A 16,529-nucleotide genomic window follows, 5' to 3' on the forward strand; every position below is an offset into this window, starting at 1 on the left:
AGCAGGGGTTTATATCCCATGACTGGAGTCAGGTGCTCTAATTGGAGTCAGGTGCTCTAACTGAAATCAGGTGCTCTAACTGGAGTCAGGTACTCTAACTGAAGTCAGGTACTCTAATTGGCCACAGCTGTTCTAGTTAATCTAAAGCAAACCTTCCTCCCTTGGCAGGGAATAAGGCCCCCTGCTAACACTCTTATGCTGCCTTCTGGCCATGCTGTATCACACTTGTTACAGCAATGAGCAGTGTTGAACCATGGTCGATGTACTGAGGTCGATGCAATGCGACTGTTACTTATGTCAAACAACAGACCTCCAGCAGCTATACTACAATGCCAGACACTGACTGCTCTGGTCACAATTGATAGCTCCATTGCCCAGGATCATTGAAACCGGAAGGTCTCCTTCCCCTTTAAAATCCTGCACATTTTTGAAATGCGTTTTCCTGATTATCCAGCCTGGTGAGCACACCTAGCAGTTCTCCATTGTTGTGTGCAACTGCCCAGCTGGCCATGCTGGCTACACACTCCAGATGCGCTCAGGCTTGGAGTAGAGAGGAGATATTGGATCTCCTGGCCTGTAGGAAGAAGATGCTGTGCAAGCACAGCTATGGACCAGTCAGAGAAACATGGATATCTATGAGCAGATTGCTCAGGGGATGCAGGAGAAGGGGTACATCAGGGATCAGCCGCAGTGCCTCGTGAAAGCAAAGGAACTGCAGCAGGCATATCAGAAGGCCAGGGAGACAAACTGTCCATCTGGTGCTGAGCCACAGACCTGCCATTTTTACAAAGAGCTGCATACTGAACTTGGCAAAGGCCCCACTACCACCCTGCAGAAGACCTTGTGGATACCTCCAAGGAGCCCAAGTCATGGAATCCTGGTGTGAACAGTGAGGAGGAGATGGAGGAGGATGGGGGACATGTGACCAGGAGATCCAGCTATGGCACAAGCCAGGACCTGTTTGAGACTCCACCCATCCAGTCAGTCCTGGCAGTTGAGCATGGATGAGGCCAATGCAGGGGAAAGAACCTCAGGTAAGTGTGCTATTGCCCTATACGTATAGTTTCATGCAACCGAGAAATTTCCTCCTCATTTCCCTCACCCTTGTGGGCCTTACTCACTCTGGCCAGTACTGTGAGTGGTGCCATGCACAAGTACCCTACAGCAGAAGTGTGCACAAGCATGTCTGGTTTAACAAGGAAAGGGGGAAGTTCTGACTCTTAACTTTCGCTTTCCATTGTAACTATATTGACAATGGTACCTCTGTATGTTTTATCTGCAGCTACTGCTTTTGTGGTCTTGAGGGGTTTCCCCTTCCATCCCCATGGAATGCCTGAGCCACTTACAGAAGAGGAAGAAGAGGACCAGGGATGACATGTTCAGTGAGATCCTGCAAGTCAGTGCTGAATCATATCGTGGCAAAGGGCCTGGAAGGTAAACATGGCAGACAGCCTGGAGAAGGAAAGATCATACAGGGTTTTGGGCCAAGAGTCCCAGGAGAGGGAGATTCACTAGGACATAATGGCACTTCTCCAGATGCTACAGATTCAACAATCACAGGATCACCTCCCTTTGCAGTCCATAGAGAACTCCATTACAGCATCTCCCTATATTCCCCTCAACATTTCAGGTGGTGTCAGGGACCATATTCCTACCCCATCACTTCATCCCAGGGCACATTAAGGACAACCACAGCATCACATAAACTAACCTGTGAAATCCACAGTTGCAGTATGTGTAGGTAAAATGGACATGAATGTTCTTTCCCCTTGTTAAGTTCTGATCCATTAATTTATTAAGTTCTTAATGTATTTGCTGTTAGATTGCACAGATTTTTCTTTGCACTAGTTTTGTTACTAAACAAAACTGGAAAATAATTAATCTTTATTAGTTCACAGCATATGCTGCAGAGTGCTTAGGAGTTCTGAAAACTGCCACTTGTTGTATAGTGTGATACAACTCTAGGACCAGTGACATACACAGGTTAATAATCACAAATGTACATTGTAAAAATTAATAGGTGCATTGACAGTGTTATATTCATAGATGTGCACCAAGCACCATACAACTCCTAACAGGCCTCAGAACAGCAGGGCCAGGGAGAGCACAGTACACCACAACCCACCATTGTTGGTTGCTGTTAAAGTGCTCTTCCAAGCTTCCCTGAGCCCTATAGCTCCATGCTGAGCTTTTCTAATAGCCCTTGTGTCTGGCTGTTCAAACTCAGCAGACAGCTGCTCCATCTCTGCTCTCCACCCTGGTCGCAACTTTTCCACTTTTCTTCACAGATATTATGTAGGACACCACAGGCAGCTAAAACCACTGGCATGGGTTTTTTTCCACTGAGACTCAATAGTATGAGTAAACAATACCAGCATCCTTTCAATCTACCAAAAGTGCATTCCACTGTCATTCTGCACCTGCTGAGCCAGTAGCTGAATCTTTCTTTGGTGCTACCAAGGGGAGCAAGGGATAGGTTGGGTACCCCAGGATCACTACAAGTATTTCAATATTGTCAATTGTAATCTGCTGGTCAGGAGAGAAAGTCCCTGCTTCTAGCTTTCTGAACAGTCCTGTGCTCTGAAAGATGCTAGTGTCATGCATCTTCCCTGATCAGCCCACACTGATATCAGTGAAGCATCCCTGGTGAGCAACCAATGTGTGCATAACTGTAGAAAAGTAGCCCTTTCTGTTGATGTACCCTGTGGCAAGGTGGTCTGGTACCAAAATAGGGACATGTGTGCCATCTATTGCTCCATTGCAGTTCAGGAACCCCTTTGCTGCAGATCCATCCACTATGTCCTGCATATTGCCAGGAGGAGACTATTAATGGTCCTGCACACTTGAATGACAATCTCCCCCACGATGGATTTGCCAGCTCTGAAATGATTTCCCACTGAGCAATCCAGTATTGCAAGTTTCCACAGTGACACTGCCACTCACTTCTTCACTGTCAGCGTAGCTTTCATTCTGATGTCCCTGTGCTGGAGTGCTGGGGTCAGCTCAGCACACAGATCTAGGAATGTGCATCCAAAAGTTCTGCAGCCACTGCTCATAATCCCAAGCCTGCATTATGATGCTATCCTACCAGTCAGTACTAGTTTCTCAAGCTCAGAAGTGGAACTCCACCATCTGCAGCTCCTCCATGAATGCCACCAACAACCCTGAAATGGTTCTTGCTATGTCTCACAGCAACCTGTCCTCCAAGAAATTGTCATGTTTTGCCCTGATTTGGTTATTCTTATGGCTCTGCAAATGCTGGAGGATCGTGCATCCTATGCTTGCAATGCTTATGACGATAGTGCAGAGCTGTTTAGGCTCCATGCTTCCATCAGAGAGGGCAAACTGAGAGGAGGGCTGCACAAGTTTGTGGGAGTTTTAAAAAGGGGCAAGAAAATTATGGGATACAAGTGACATTATGTGATGGAGACGGCTGCATGCTGGGAACTTGACCTCTGGCCCCAATCACCCATGTTTGCCCAGCCCTGCATTGCCTAATCTCCCCAAAAGACAGTGTGCTGGATGGTGGTGGGATGCACATTGGGATACCTACCCATGGTGCATTGTATTATGCAATCGATACAAGTACCCCTGGTGAGTGTATGCAGCACTTGTAAAAGGAGCCAAATATGCATGCGCAGAAGTGATATACTATCTGCAGCAGCTTTATACCGATGTAACTTGCATTGCCCAAAATTTGTAATGCAGACATGGCACACAGAGCTCTTGAGAAGGTACTCAGAGTGTCACAGCTAAATACAGATTGTTTAACACACATAGTTAACACGTACTGTAAGACAGTGGTTCTCAACCTGGGGGCTGCAAGCAGGTTTCAGGGGGTCCACCAAGCAGGGCCAGTGTTAGATTCACTGGGGCCCAGGGAAGAAAGCCAAAGCCCCACCACATGGGGCTGAACTCTGGGGCCCTGAGTCCCGAGACCCAGGGCTGAAGTTGAACTTAGCTTTGTGAGAGCCTGTAGTGAGGCCGAACAGCCTCTCTCCGAGTGGGAGAGCAAGAGACCATTACATTCCCCTTGGAGGGCAGAGACTAGATTGCCCTGCCCCCCTCAGCGGAAGTAGCGGGGCATGGCTGGAAGTATAAAAGGGAGGCCCTGCAGCACAGTTGTGGCAGAGCCCACAGAGGAGACACTCCGCCTGTTCTGCAGCGTCCCAGAGGGGAACCTACACCTGGCTGTTCCTGATCCCCAGATGCCAATGAGGACTGGCCTGGAATGCCTGCCACTGTGTACCCCAAGGAGTCGGAAGAGGCCTGGAGGCCACAGTTACTGAACCCCAGGGAGGCAGGAAGTAGTCCGGGGCAGCCATGGAGCAGCTGACTGCAGAGCCAGGGATGGCTCCGTGGGCATGTTGGGGCTGGATCCCCGCCAACGTAGGGGCAGCCAATCCTGCCCCTGCCAGGGCCCTGGGCTGGGATGCAGTGGAGTAGGGTGGGCCCACATTCCCTTGTCACCTCACCCTGGGGTGGCTGAAGCCCTACACTGTGCAAGGAAGCTCCAGCTCTGAAGAAGGAGCGCTCCCTCCACTTACAGACTGTTGCTTGGCTGGCTGCCTGAACCCCGCCCAGGCTAAAGCCAGACTTGAACCTGTTTTATTGCTGGCAGCCTGAGCTTCCTCAAGCCCAGGCCCCAGCTCAGGTATAGACTCTGTTTAAAGGCTGGCAGAATGAGCCACCCAAACCCAGGCTAAAGTCTGACTGTGACTGTTGGTTGCCCAGCCCTATTGTGGGCTCTTGACTGTCCTGTGGATTCTGGTTCTGGCCAGATGGGACGGGACTGAGTGACCTCCCTCCCCTGAGAGAGCAAGGAACCATTACAGCACCCCTGTGGCATGGGGACTGCAAATTGGAAGTGACATTGTTCTGGTATTTACACTTGATAACAGGAGTAGAGACTCCTCAGCAAGCAGCCCTTTGTCTAACTCTGGTATGCAATGGGCAGGGGTGCTTAACTGAATAGCTGCACCCACAAGGAAGTCCTGGAACCTTTACATACAGCTCAGTCCTCTGCTCCTGCCTCTGTCTAGAAACTCCATTTCCCCAGTCTTTGTCCGCATTCTCTTCTCAGTCAGTGTCTCTCCCTTCCTGCTCCTCACCATCCAGGTCCTCTTATCCTTTCCTGAATAATTTAAACTACCTAACCTCCTTAAATGTGCCTCTTGCTGGTAATTAGGCTACCTCCTATTGCTCCAACATGGCCTCCTCCTAAGGGCTTGTTCTAATCAGCAACCTGCTCCCATTCTTTCTGATCTTCAGATATTACAGGAAGAGCCAGGAGCGCTGAAGAGGAGTGTTGATTAGCATAAGGAGTTCAGCAGTGGCCCTAGCAATGGAGCGAGGGGGCGGGGGCGGTGGTTCAACACTAGGAGAGATACCTATTACAGACTTTAGTTTTAAAAGCAAAAATATTCCCTCCCTCCTTGTCACCCTCCCAGTCCCCCTCCCTCTCCTTTGCCCTCTCCTCAAGTTTCCTTCCAGGAATTTTGAGGCTTAATTCTAGCTGTTCCTCTTATTAGAAAATGTGAACCCAACCTCAAGCCTTGCAAGCTACACCTGCATACCACAGTGATAGGTGCCTTATGATGTGTGTAATAAATCAATAGAAATGTTGTCAGTAGGCCCCACTGCTTTCTTGAGAGCCCTGCTGCTGCTACCAGGGATGCCTAGCCACCTACAATGTCAACCAATTAACCCACAGCAAAGCTGTCTGTCAGGTTAAATAAAATTATCCTATCTCAGGCTACTGATTTAGCTCTATGGCTTGCCAGATGCACGAGGAGCTGCTAAAAGGGAGAGCAATGTGTGAAGGCAGGACCCATTACAATTAATTTTCTAGGGGGGAAAGTGAGTTTTCAGAGTGTAATAGCAGCAACAGAAACCACGGCCTCTTACCTCACCACGTTCCGCATTAGCAGAAAGAACGCTTCCTTTGCTGAGGTGCAGAAGTTTTTTCCATATATCGCAATCTGTAAAACAGTAACAGTTGATTGTTAACTATATAGCTAATCAAGGACAGCCATAAGTTTTCTGGGGCCCTATGCAAATGAACACATCTAGGGCCCTACACAGTTCTTTCCCACCTGTGACCAAACCTACCCACCTCCACATATCCATAAACTGCCCCACAATACACTTCCTGCTTCCTGTTACTTCTCACCTGACTGTGGCAGAATATCTCTCAGCCCACCCACCTCTCCAAATCATCTGTTTGTGAGGCTCTGCAGCCTCTGGTGACCTGCCTGCAGGAGGGAAAGGCAGGAGGTGGAGACAATACTTAGGTTTCCAAATAGAGCAGCTGGGGAACACAGTCTCTGCGACAGCTTGCCTATAGCTAAGGAATTGAGGATGGCAAGTTGAGGGGTATATAGGGAGAAGCGTTGTGGTCTATCCATCTACAAACAAGCCTAAAGCCACTACTGGGATTTGTGCAGGGATTAGGCACAATAACTGAATGCAAAAAAGCCACTTTAAAATAAGATTAAGGCTACAGATAAGCCTTAAGCAAAACCCAGGCTCCAAATGCCCCTGACCTTTGGGGAAATTTAGTCCAGATCTCAACTCTGCAGCTCAGGCCTTTTCCTAGTGGTTTCCTAGTGGAGGCACAAACTAACAAAATCCATCTAAGGCTATCCCCCCTCTCTTAATACTGCTTATTACACAGATCAGATGCCCTCACCATGATCCAGATCTCACACCAAAGTAGATCAGGAGTAACTCCACTGAAGTCAATGGAGTTACATCAGTGTAAGATTGGAGCAGATCAAAACAGGCCCTACTTGTTCAGAGCTCTGCAAAACTGCTGCATTATCAGGGACCAGATTCTGCTCACCGCTACTTCTAATTAGCTTTAGTTGAGTTAATTTGGATTTACATTTGCATGTCTAAATGCACAGTGTATCCAAAAAGAAGGGCAACAGCTTTAATAGGGACATGCCTGGCTTTTCCTGGACAATCTCAGTATTATTTTAATATCGGTTATTAAATGCTTTTAAAAAAAAACGCAAAAGTTTGTTTGCGTTGGAAAACTGACTGGCATAGCTACTGCAGAATAAGCTATTCTGTACTAGCTGTTGTAGAATAGCTGCCTGAGTGGAGACTTGAATAAAAGTGACTTTATTCCAGAGTAATTTTTCAGCTCATGCAGTTTAATAAATTCACTTTCTTTCCAGAACAGTGTCTCCACGTGGGGGAGATATTCTGGAATAGTTAAATTATACCACAATAGCAATGCTGGTCAATTTTCCCCATGCAGATAAGGCTGTAGAAAGAAAAATTCCCTCCCCTGAAGACTGCACTAATTCTGAGATCCCTTTGGAGCAAATGAGGTTTTAATGAAAGCATTAGAGTCACTTCCTCTGAGATAACAGCTCTTAGACTGCAAAACACTTTTACTAAAATTGTTTCAGGTCAAAACAAGACAACATGGGTGAATTCTGCTCTTATTTACAATGGGGTAAATCTGAAATCTCTCCCCTGAAAGCAATGCAGCTCCTCCGGAATTATACCACTGGAACTGAGAGCAGAATCTGGCTCTATGATTTTACTGGCGAGTACAAGTGCTGAGTGTTCTGTAGCTTTCTTATTCACAGCAACACATTTTAACAGAAACATCACATAGGTATGTAATATACAGTGTTTGCAGGATGTGGTGACATTCCTATTGAAATCAGTGTTTGAATTGCAAGTAGGGGGTGAAATTAACCAGTTATACTGTATCTCCACTTCTGATGGGTACTGGTAGGGGGAAAAAAAGAGGGATGGGGAAGGGGAAAAAGGATACTATCATTTTGGGGGGCAGGGACATATGAATTCTCCCAAAGTCACTAAAATCCAATTCTTTACCTTCTAGAGTCAAACAGTGACAGACTGTATCCAAAGTTAAGCCTGGCACAGCTAAAGAGCAAAACATTAAAGTTTTGATGACTGCAGATACATCTATACTGCACACTCCTTATGGAGGCTTGGAGAGTACAGACACTGCACGCCTCCCTAGCACAGGTATAAACAGCAGTCTAGATGGCGAGGCACAGTTTAGGCTATTTTTAGCAGTGTAGTGTCCTGCTGCCTTTCTGCTACTGAAGACTTTCCCTACTGCAGTGAAAGGCTCCAGCAACAGGGAAAGGCTCTGGCAATGGGGAGCTGCCAGAGCCTTTCACTGCTCCATGTAGTTATACCTAAGTGCGGAAACAGCCTACTTGTCACTGCAGCATGTAGCTACATGTACCCAACATATCCCCACCACTGGTGTGCAGTGTAGGCATACATTAAGGCATAGATGCTGACTCCCACTGTTCCCGGTGGGTGCTCGACCCTAGCCCTGCCCCTGCACCACCCTCGCACCACCCCATTCCATCCCTTCCCCCAAGTCCCCGCTTCCTTCCCGCCCCCATTCCACCCTCTTCCCCCAAGGTCCCGGCTCGGCCCGCCTCTTCTCCACCTCCTCCCCTGAATGCGCCTCATCCCTGCTCCTCCCCGCCCCCTTGAAAAGTTCTAAGCGCCGTCAAACAGCTGTTTGACAATGGGAAGCACTGGGAGATAGGAAGAGGAGTGGGAAAGCGGCGTGCTTAGGGGATGAGGCGTAAGTGGAGGAGATGGTGGGGTGGGGCGGGGAGCTTGGCTGCCGATGGGTGCAGAGCACCCACTAATTTTTCCCTGTGGGTGCTCCAACCCTGGAGCAGCCATGGAGTCGGCGCCGTGCCTTGAGGCTTATATCTAAGATACTGATTGTAGTGGCCCAGGCATGATGCTAGAACATGCTGAGAGAGAAAATACGCACCATGATGTAGGCATTTCTGTTTATGAACTTTATGAATTTTTCCAAACACCAAAAACAGCATTTGAGGCAACAGAGCAGAAATCTTGTAAAGGAGTTTTGTGTACCTGCAGACAAGGAGGGAGAGCAGAACATGCAGACACATGATGAGCGGTCTTTAAAATATGAAAGGCTGCCCACAATGGCTGGATCCCCAGACATAGGTCAGTAGTTGAAATGTTGCCAGCTCTCCCCCAGGATAGAATCCTGTCCCATCACTGGAGCAAGGAGTTGCAATTTTCTCCCTTCCAGAGTGAATCTAGCCCACTAGCCCTACATTATAGCACATCCATCTCATACATAAATTCTTATATTAAACTTTCAAGGACAAACACTCAGCTGGGGTAAATCAGCATAGATTCATTGACTTCAAATGGCACTACAGTGATTTATACCAGCCCACGATTTGCCTCTTAGATGTTTTATAGCTGAAGAACCATCTTGGAAAAGGAAGGAAAACAAGATGAATTCTTAATATTCTACAGCAAGTTCAGAAATCTCACCTTTCAGCTTGTGATCCAGGTACTCCAACATTATTCTAATCAACTGGACTATTGCAAGAATTAATGATCCAAATGCTAGTGAACCTGTGTGATATCTAATACAAAACAAAGAGGTATTTTACCATGTTACAGGAGACAACAGCAACAGGTATCTGAACTGACCTTCGCAAATATCACAATAAACTATCTTATGGGCTGTGAAATCTGCAAATAGTCTTTTGAAAAAGATTAACAACAATGCAAAATTTGCTAAGAACTTGGATGCTGACGAAAGATTGTGAAATGTTGCCTCTACTAAATGCTTCTGAATAACCCTAGTGTTAGCTAACAATTTGCCCTGCTAGATACAACATGAATAAGAGATACTACAATTACAAAAGGCCTATAAATTGTGTTGTAGTAAAAAAGTGTTCTTATCCATAATGTGATTTCCTTTGCTAATTTTAACTAAAGATTATTAGTGATACAATTTAAATGTACAAATTTAAATATTGGGTGTAAGTTTAAACTGTACAGTGCTTTTAATAATTACACAACAGGTCAATATGCTCCTGATTTTTCAATAAAGCAAAAGCCCAGACCCATGCACAAAAATGTGTACATCCACACATTGCTATTGTGTTTGCAGTGAGATCATTTGTATTTTTTAGGTGTCTAACAGCCATTAGAGGGTTGCTATAACAGATTTGCATATGCAGGTGCAGTAATTGCTTGTATAAGCTAGGCATGCAATTTCTCAGAGCTTCTACTCTTTTGAAATTCAGGCACTTAATTAATTTGGATCTGCTTGGCACATCACTGAAGTCAAATGCAAAATGCAGGTCCGTAATGACTAGGATGATTGAGCCCTTAATGACTAAGCTTTTCTACATAATTGTTCTCCTTTGATACTCTAAGCATAATGAAATTGTTTCCTTATGAGTTATGAGCAGCGCTAGGAAACACGAAGAGATTAAACTCCAGATTTTTATCCTTACCGTATTGCTCGTCCAAATGAAGAAAAGAGTGGGCATGTTGGAATATCAGCAGGCTTTCTAAAGGCCCAGTAGTAAGAGGCAAAGGCACCAGCAAGGGTACACTGACCCAGTGCAATTGCAAAGTTTACCAGCCACAGAAAAACAAAAGCATTGGAGAGTTGAAAGATGAAGATGTATTTGTGATAGAAGCCTTCTCCCCCATAGAAAGCAAAAGTACACTGAGCACCAACACATAATTTGGTCACATTGGTTGTGTTAAAAGTCTGTTTAGAAAGAAAAACAACAAAAATAATCATAAACAATGAACAGGATGTGTCAGGACAATTTCTGAAATTAAATGGCTGAGCACAAAAATTCATATATTCTGCTAGATGTTTCACTAACTCATTCAATCCTGAGCTACAAGTGGAAGTCTAACTTCAATGTAAATGTTTTTTAATTCATTTAAATAATTCAGAACTAAAGGCCTACTTAATTTGTGATATTGTGGAAACTGTGGATCCCACAATATTAGACTTTCACCGCAATTTCGTTGGCAGCCTGGGGCTGACAGTGGGAGCCTCAGCTGCCCAGGGCTGACAGCACCACTGTTAGCCCCACGCATTAATGACTGTCATATAGTTGCAGCAAAATGTCCAGTTGTCAGAAAAATTAGCAGATATAACATAATACTTGAGTGTTTATATTGTTCCAGCAAAATTTTCTTAAACAAATAGGTTTTCTCTGGCTTTTCCAAATTACCACATTTAATAAAGATCCCTTATTACTTTTCCATGATTTTCCGTGTCTGTCTGCAACTCACTTGTTCAGTTTCCTTACAGAGCAGCTGGTCATATTTATTTAAAACTCATGGCCAGATCCTCAATTTGTGTAAATCACTAGCTCAAGAGAAGTCAATGGAGCTATGACTTTTTACAACAGCTGAGGATCCGGTCACAGAATTTCTTATCTGTCTCCCCTTAGATTATAATAACAATAAAAGATTTTAGAATTGAATTTACATTTCTCAATTTGTGCTGTTTACTCTGTCCATTTGCCCAGCTTGGACAATGAAAACAGAATGGTCAGACTGATTCTTTCTCCTTTGGTTCACAGACAACAGCAGAGTGCTGTAGTGTTTGGAAAGCATGCATTTCACGGGAACGATATCTACTACTTAAAACAAGCTGTTTCCATTGGCATTTAAAATATCTGGAAACATTTCTACTGATGTTAGGCTTCATAAACATTTTTTGTGTTGGAAGAACTCCCAAAACAAAAGTCAGAGCCCAACGTGACCTAACTGCTCCCAATAAATGCCAAAAGATTTGCTAAGCATTCTGTAATTTTTCTTAAACTTATCCTCATTGCTATGGTAGGCAGTATTGTCTAGTAGCAAGAGCATATGACTGTAAGCTGAGAGATGTGGTACCCAGTTGGGTTTCTGCCATTGACTTGCTCAGCAGCCTTGGAAAAAGTCTCTAAGGCCCAAATTTTGAAAACTGGCCACTGATTGTGGGTGCCTTTTGGCATCTCTTAAACTGAGCATCCAAAAACTGAAGCACCAAAAATGAGTGGACACTTCTGAAAATTTAAGCCTTTACCTCTGTCTCTCAGTTTTTTCACCTGTAGAACAGGGCTAGTCATACTTATCCTCCTCACTGGGGTGTTGTGAGAATTAATTACCTGGTGCTTGTAAAGTGCTTTGAACATGCATAGTGCTACCTAGTGCTACCTATTCTGTGACCTAACACAAAGTATGAGTGGAATACAAGTATGCATGGTCTTTAAACAAGCACTGCACATATACTGAATGTCAATAAATTAATATAATTAGCATGCCCCCTCTTTTCCCCCTCCTAGGCAGTTATTAGTTATGCTTACCTCTGGGTCACAGGTCAGGTTTGCATACTTGCACAATGTTTGATTAGCCATTACTTTATACACAGGTTCCCCTGATGTAGACAGGAAACTGAGTGAATTGTATTAAGGAGGAACTCACAGAATCACAGATCCGTAAATTCCATCACACATTAAACAATATAATAGGGGATCACTAACCCTGAAACCTGTGAAGGTTGATGAGAGATTCAGTTTTAGAGCACCACCTCTTCTTATGCATGTGGCCAGCATATAAGCAGAAGGGCTAATGAGTAACATCTAAATTTTCCTCATAAGCTAGAGAACAGTGGAAAACCCTGCCCTGAGTCTGCACACTTCCCAGACTCAGGGAAGGAGCTACCTCCACATTGCTCTTAGTCCCCTCTGCACACATCACTATGATAGTATGCACTAGTTGGTGACCCTACTACCAGTGGCTCTTGGCCAGCTCCCGTGCTCATGATTGCTGCAGTGGGGAACAGAAACGACGAGTTAATACTGCTCAGAACAGACATAATAGACTCTTCTTCACCCAGTGAAGGCTTCCTGACTCCTCCTTCTTCTGCTTGGCAACCCTCTGTGTAGCAGGCAGTTTTACAAAGAGGTTGTTGGTGGTTATGCAGGGTGGGGAGCAGAACAGGCTCTGCAGCTGCCAGTGAAAAACATGGTAAAGTGCAAGGGAGCAAATAAGAGCTCCCAAAGTAACTAAGAAACAATGAATGCCGGGCTAAGGAACGTGAAGTCTTGTGCAGGCCATATGCTCTATGGTGAATAAGCCCTGTGCAGTGGGCTCACCCAAAGCCCTATGTACCATTTAAGACCCATATTAAGGACTTAAATGGGGCTTAAATAGTGCACAGGGCCTTGTTTGAGCCCACTGGGGAGAATTTCTCCCTGAGACTTATTTTTTAAATAAAATATAAAGTCCTGCATGTACACCATAACCCAGTGTACAGAATCCTTTATTGATGGGGAGATGGACTAGGTGACCTAATGACTTGCTCTAACATCTGTGATTCTCTGAAGGTGTTATAATACAGTCTCAGCCAGCATGATGGAACAGAACAGCTCAATGAGACAGGAGCTACGTACAGTCCCTCATGCACCCACTTGATAAGATACGAGAGGGAAAGAAATACAATACATCCAGATGTATGACATTTCCCACTCATTGTCCACTGGATCCACAAACACACTAACATGTCAGGTGCGTGAACATCACTGCCATCCCCAATTCTGCGTCTCACCCCGCACAGCCACGCCAGCCATTTTGGGAGAAGCAAGGCAGAAGAAAAGTGCATTTATTTATTCCTTGTGTAAATAGTAGGGCACATAGGGTGGGTGTGAAGTATGTCTCCAGGTGATGATGTCTGTGAGAAATACAATCTGTTGGTGTTAGTCTTCTTCAGAGTCTCGTAAGAAAGCACAAAGGGATTTCAGTACTGCAAAGTGAGGGTTTCTACAGTGGCTTCATCCCACATCAGCTATCAAGAGAAGAACCTTAGTGGAAACAGTTACGTAAGGATTTTGCCTCTACCTCCAATGTACTGCTCGTTGAGAGTGAAAGCCGATGTGAGCATTTACAGTTATTTGGTGAGCTATTGAGATGCTACTGCAATAATGGGGTACAAATACTTAGACGTATAGAAGGATACACAGCTGTCACTGCCCAATAGGAAATACAGATTGCAATGAGAACGAAGGTGATAATGGGGTAGAATAATGTGGACATTATATAGCCAATAGCCCTACAAAGGAAACAAAATAAGGTTGAAATCTAGAATGATAAAACATAAAATTACTTTTTATTAGCCCTTTAGCATTAACCCTTTTACTTCTTTCTTCACTGATACTGGTGGTGTCACCTAGTGCTGGGATCTCAGAGCACTGCCAGTACCATCTCCTTATTGCCTCACTTCTGTCACCATCTCATTTTGTCTGTTCTCCTCCCCCTCCTTCATTTGGCTGCCCTCCTCAAATCTCTGCTATATTCTGTTCCCAGTCCCCTTCTTTCCACTGATTTTGCCCTCCCTGATCCTATCCCTGCTACCTTCCTTCAATCCCGGGTCATAAACCCATTCTGCTCCCACATCCCCCCAGCTGCTGTCTGCCTCAGACACTGCCCCTCCCGCTGCCTGTCTTCTCCATGTTCCCAAACTACTCAACTCCTAGACCTGCCCTTTCCCCTGGGCCCCTGTATATCCTAGAACTCCCCTGTACATGCTCCCTTCTGCCTTCCTCCTAGTGTTCACAGATCCAGTCTGTTCCGGGGCCTTCTGCTCTACTGAGTACTGCATGCTCTGGACCCTTGACATTCTCCTTTTCTCTTGAGTCACAGTCCATTTTGCTACCTCACCACTGTAATGTATTTATAATTTTTCTGTGTAAGAGTGTGTGTGTATGTGATGTTGCCTAAATGTGCTGGCCCACAGAAAGGATAAAGGGTTTTCTACTACTATCAGCTAAGGAAGCTCTTCTTTTGTTCAAGAGACAGAAGCCTGTGCTTTAGTAGCTGACAAACCAGACACTAGTCCCAGTGAGTAAAAGGTGTGGTCAGAGCATGGACACAGGTAACTAGGAACCTGAGTGTTCTAATCCCTGCTCCGACAAGGATTCCCTCTGTGGCATTAAATACATTACTTAAGCCATCAGTGCCTCTCTAGAAAATGAGTGCACTTATCTCACAGGGGAATAATGAGGATGGTTAGTTCTTAGATACTGTGGTGATGGCATAGGAAATAATTGTACAGGCAGCTCACTGCATGTGACTTATAAAAAGTGTGCCTGTTATCTAAAGCATGTGGATTGATTACAGTGCTCTCCTATTTTCCTTTACATTCCCCCAATCCACCTCATCCCATTCCTTCTGAACCTCTCCTTCCACAGCCCCCTGACACGCTCCTCTGACCACTCCACTCTCCCTTCTCCCTCTGCCTTTCCTTCCCTCATTGTGCTTCTCCCCTGACTTGTTCACTCCTGCTGCCAGCTGCCTTCCAGGAGCCAGTTCCCAGAAAGCAAATGGAAGACAAATTTACTACACTCCTGCTGTTAAATAAGAAGACCCTAGGGATAAGTTAATCTGTTTTGTGCGACAACGAGGTCAATGGCAACATTCTAGTAGTGTTTTCCTATTGCCAAACCATACCTGGATCTGCAGGCACAATAAGTGCATTATGAGTCATGCAGACATGCACACTTTTATGCTATTTAAGAAATAATCACGAATCAGTAGTTTTCAGCAGTTAATGATAGGCTTGTTAGTTAACAGTGAAGCCACAGACAGTTTACTCTAACAAACTGCTTGTTAACTATTCTATCAATGGATTCCAAACAGCTTATTACTATTATAAATTGCAATTTTACTGAAAGAATACTTAAACTGTACTGAAAAAAATAATTTGATTCCCAGTCATTAGCAACTTATTTTCCATCATCCTGAATACAGGGCATGGTCTGTTAGGTGTACAGTAATTACTTACAGCGTTTTACCTCATGCGTTATACATGAGTGTAAAAGTACTGCCCTGAAGTGACCTTCCAGTGTAGCTAAAAAACCTAGAGGATGTTATTACCTCCCAGCAGGAAATTATGAAATTTCTGAAGTGTTTCTATCTGTCAAATTTTTGAATAAAAGTGTCTTAGTGTGTAACATGTTTCTGAATTATAATGAACAGTATCCAAAGGATAAAGTGTAGTGCTGCCAAAATTGACTGCTATTTCCTGCATGCATAGCTGTAGGAAGGGGACTAAGTAGGTTGATTACGGAACTTAGGCTTTCCCTAATTCCACAAAAGACTCCCTAAATCCTGATACTACAGGCACTAGGATGCCAATGAATGTAAAAGAAAAATATCAGGGATGGGAAGAGGTCACAATTCAGATAGGGCACTGCTCTGATAAATTTGGTAGCACCGTGACTACCAACCATCTACTAGCTCTCTATACTAAATTCTGTTCTTGGGTACACATGTGTAGCCTACCACTTGACCCAAAAATCTGTCCTCATTTGCTCTGGCACAACACCATCAAATCTATTGGCTTGCATTGGTGCAACAGAGAGAATTTGATGCACTGTGTTTACTAGAAGGACCAAGTATATACAGGGATGTTATAAATTGCTACCTGAAGACTGCCTGTGAGACTGTTAACAGGAAGAAGTGTTAACTACTCTGTTACTGCACATCATATCATCACTGGCACTAATTCATCTGAGCAATAACTGAAATCAATGTGTATAACTGTCATAAATAGAGAGCTACGGGTTAATGTTTCTTTCACCTGTAAAGGGTTAACAAAGAGAACCAAACACCTGACCAGAGGACCAATCAGGAAACTGGATTTTTTCAAAGCTCAGGGGAGGGAA

At 44.7% G+C, this 16,529-nt stretch overlaps 1 protein-coding gene across 15 annotated transcripts in view; it reads right to left on the minus strand.

The window, feature by feature from the left end:
• Positions 1 to 16,529, minus strand: part of SLC44A5 (solute carrier family 44 member 5) — a 214,084-nt gene that overhangs the window by 17,115 nt on the left and 180,440 nt on the right. For all 15 annotated transcript variants that reach the window (XM_032782147.2, XM_075067721.1, XM_075067724.1 and 12 more), the window contains 6 exons: positions 13,823 to 13,915; positions 12,171 to 12,258; positions 10,308 to 10,570; positions 9,331 to 9,425; positions 8,792 to 8,895; positions 5,908 to 5,981 (listed from right to left, as the gene is read on the minus strand). In XM_032782147.2, the coding sequence (XP_032638038.1) occupies positions 5,908 to 5,981; positions 8,792 to 8,895; positions 9,331 to 9,425; positions 10,308 to 10,570; positions 12,171 to 12,258; positions 13,823 to 13,915 (717 nt within the window). The remainder of the gene's footprint in view (positions 1 to 5,907; positions 5,982 to 8,791; positions 8,896 to 9,330; positions 9,426 to 10,307; positions 10,571 to 12,170; positions 12,259 to 13,822; positions 13,916 to 16,529) is intronic.

Source organism: Chelonoidis abingdonii, chromosome 7, assembly GCF_003597395.2.
Source record: "Chelonoidis abingdonii isolate Lonesome George chromosome 7, CheloAbing_2.0, whole genome shotgun sequence".
NCBI classification, from domain to species: Eukaryota; Metazoa; Chordata; order Testudines; family Testudinidae; genus Chelonoidis; species Chelonoidis abingdonii.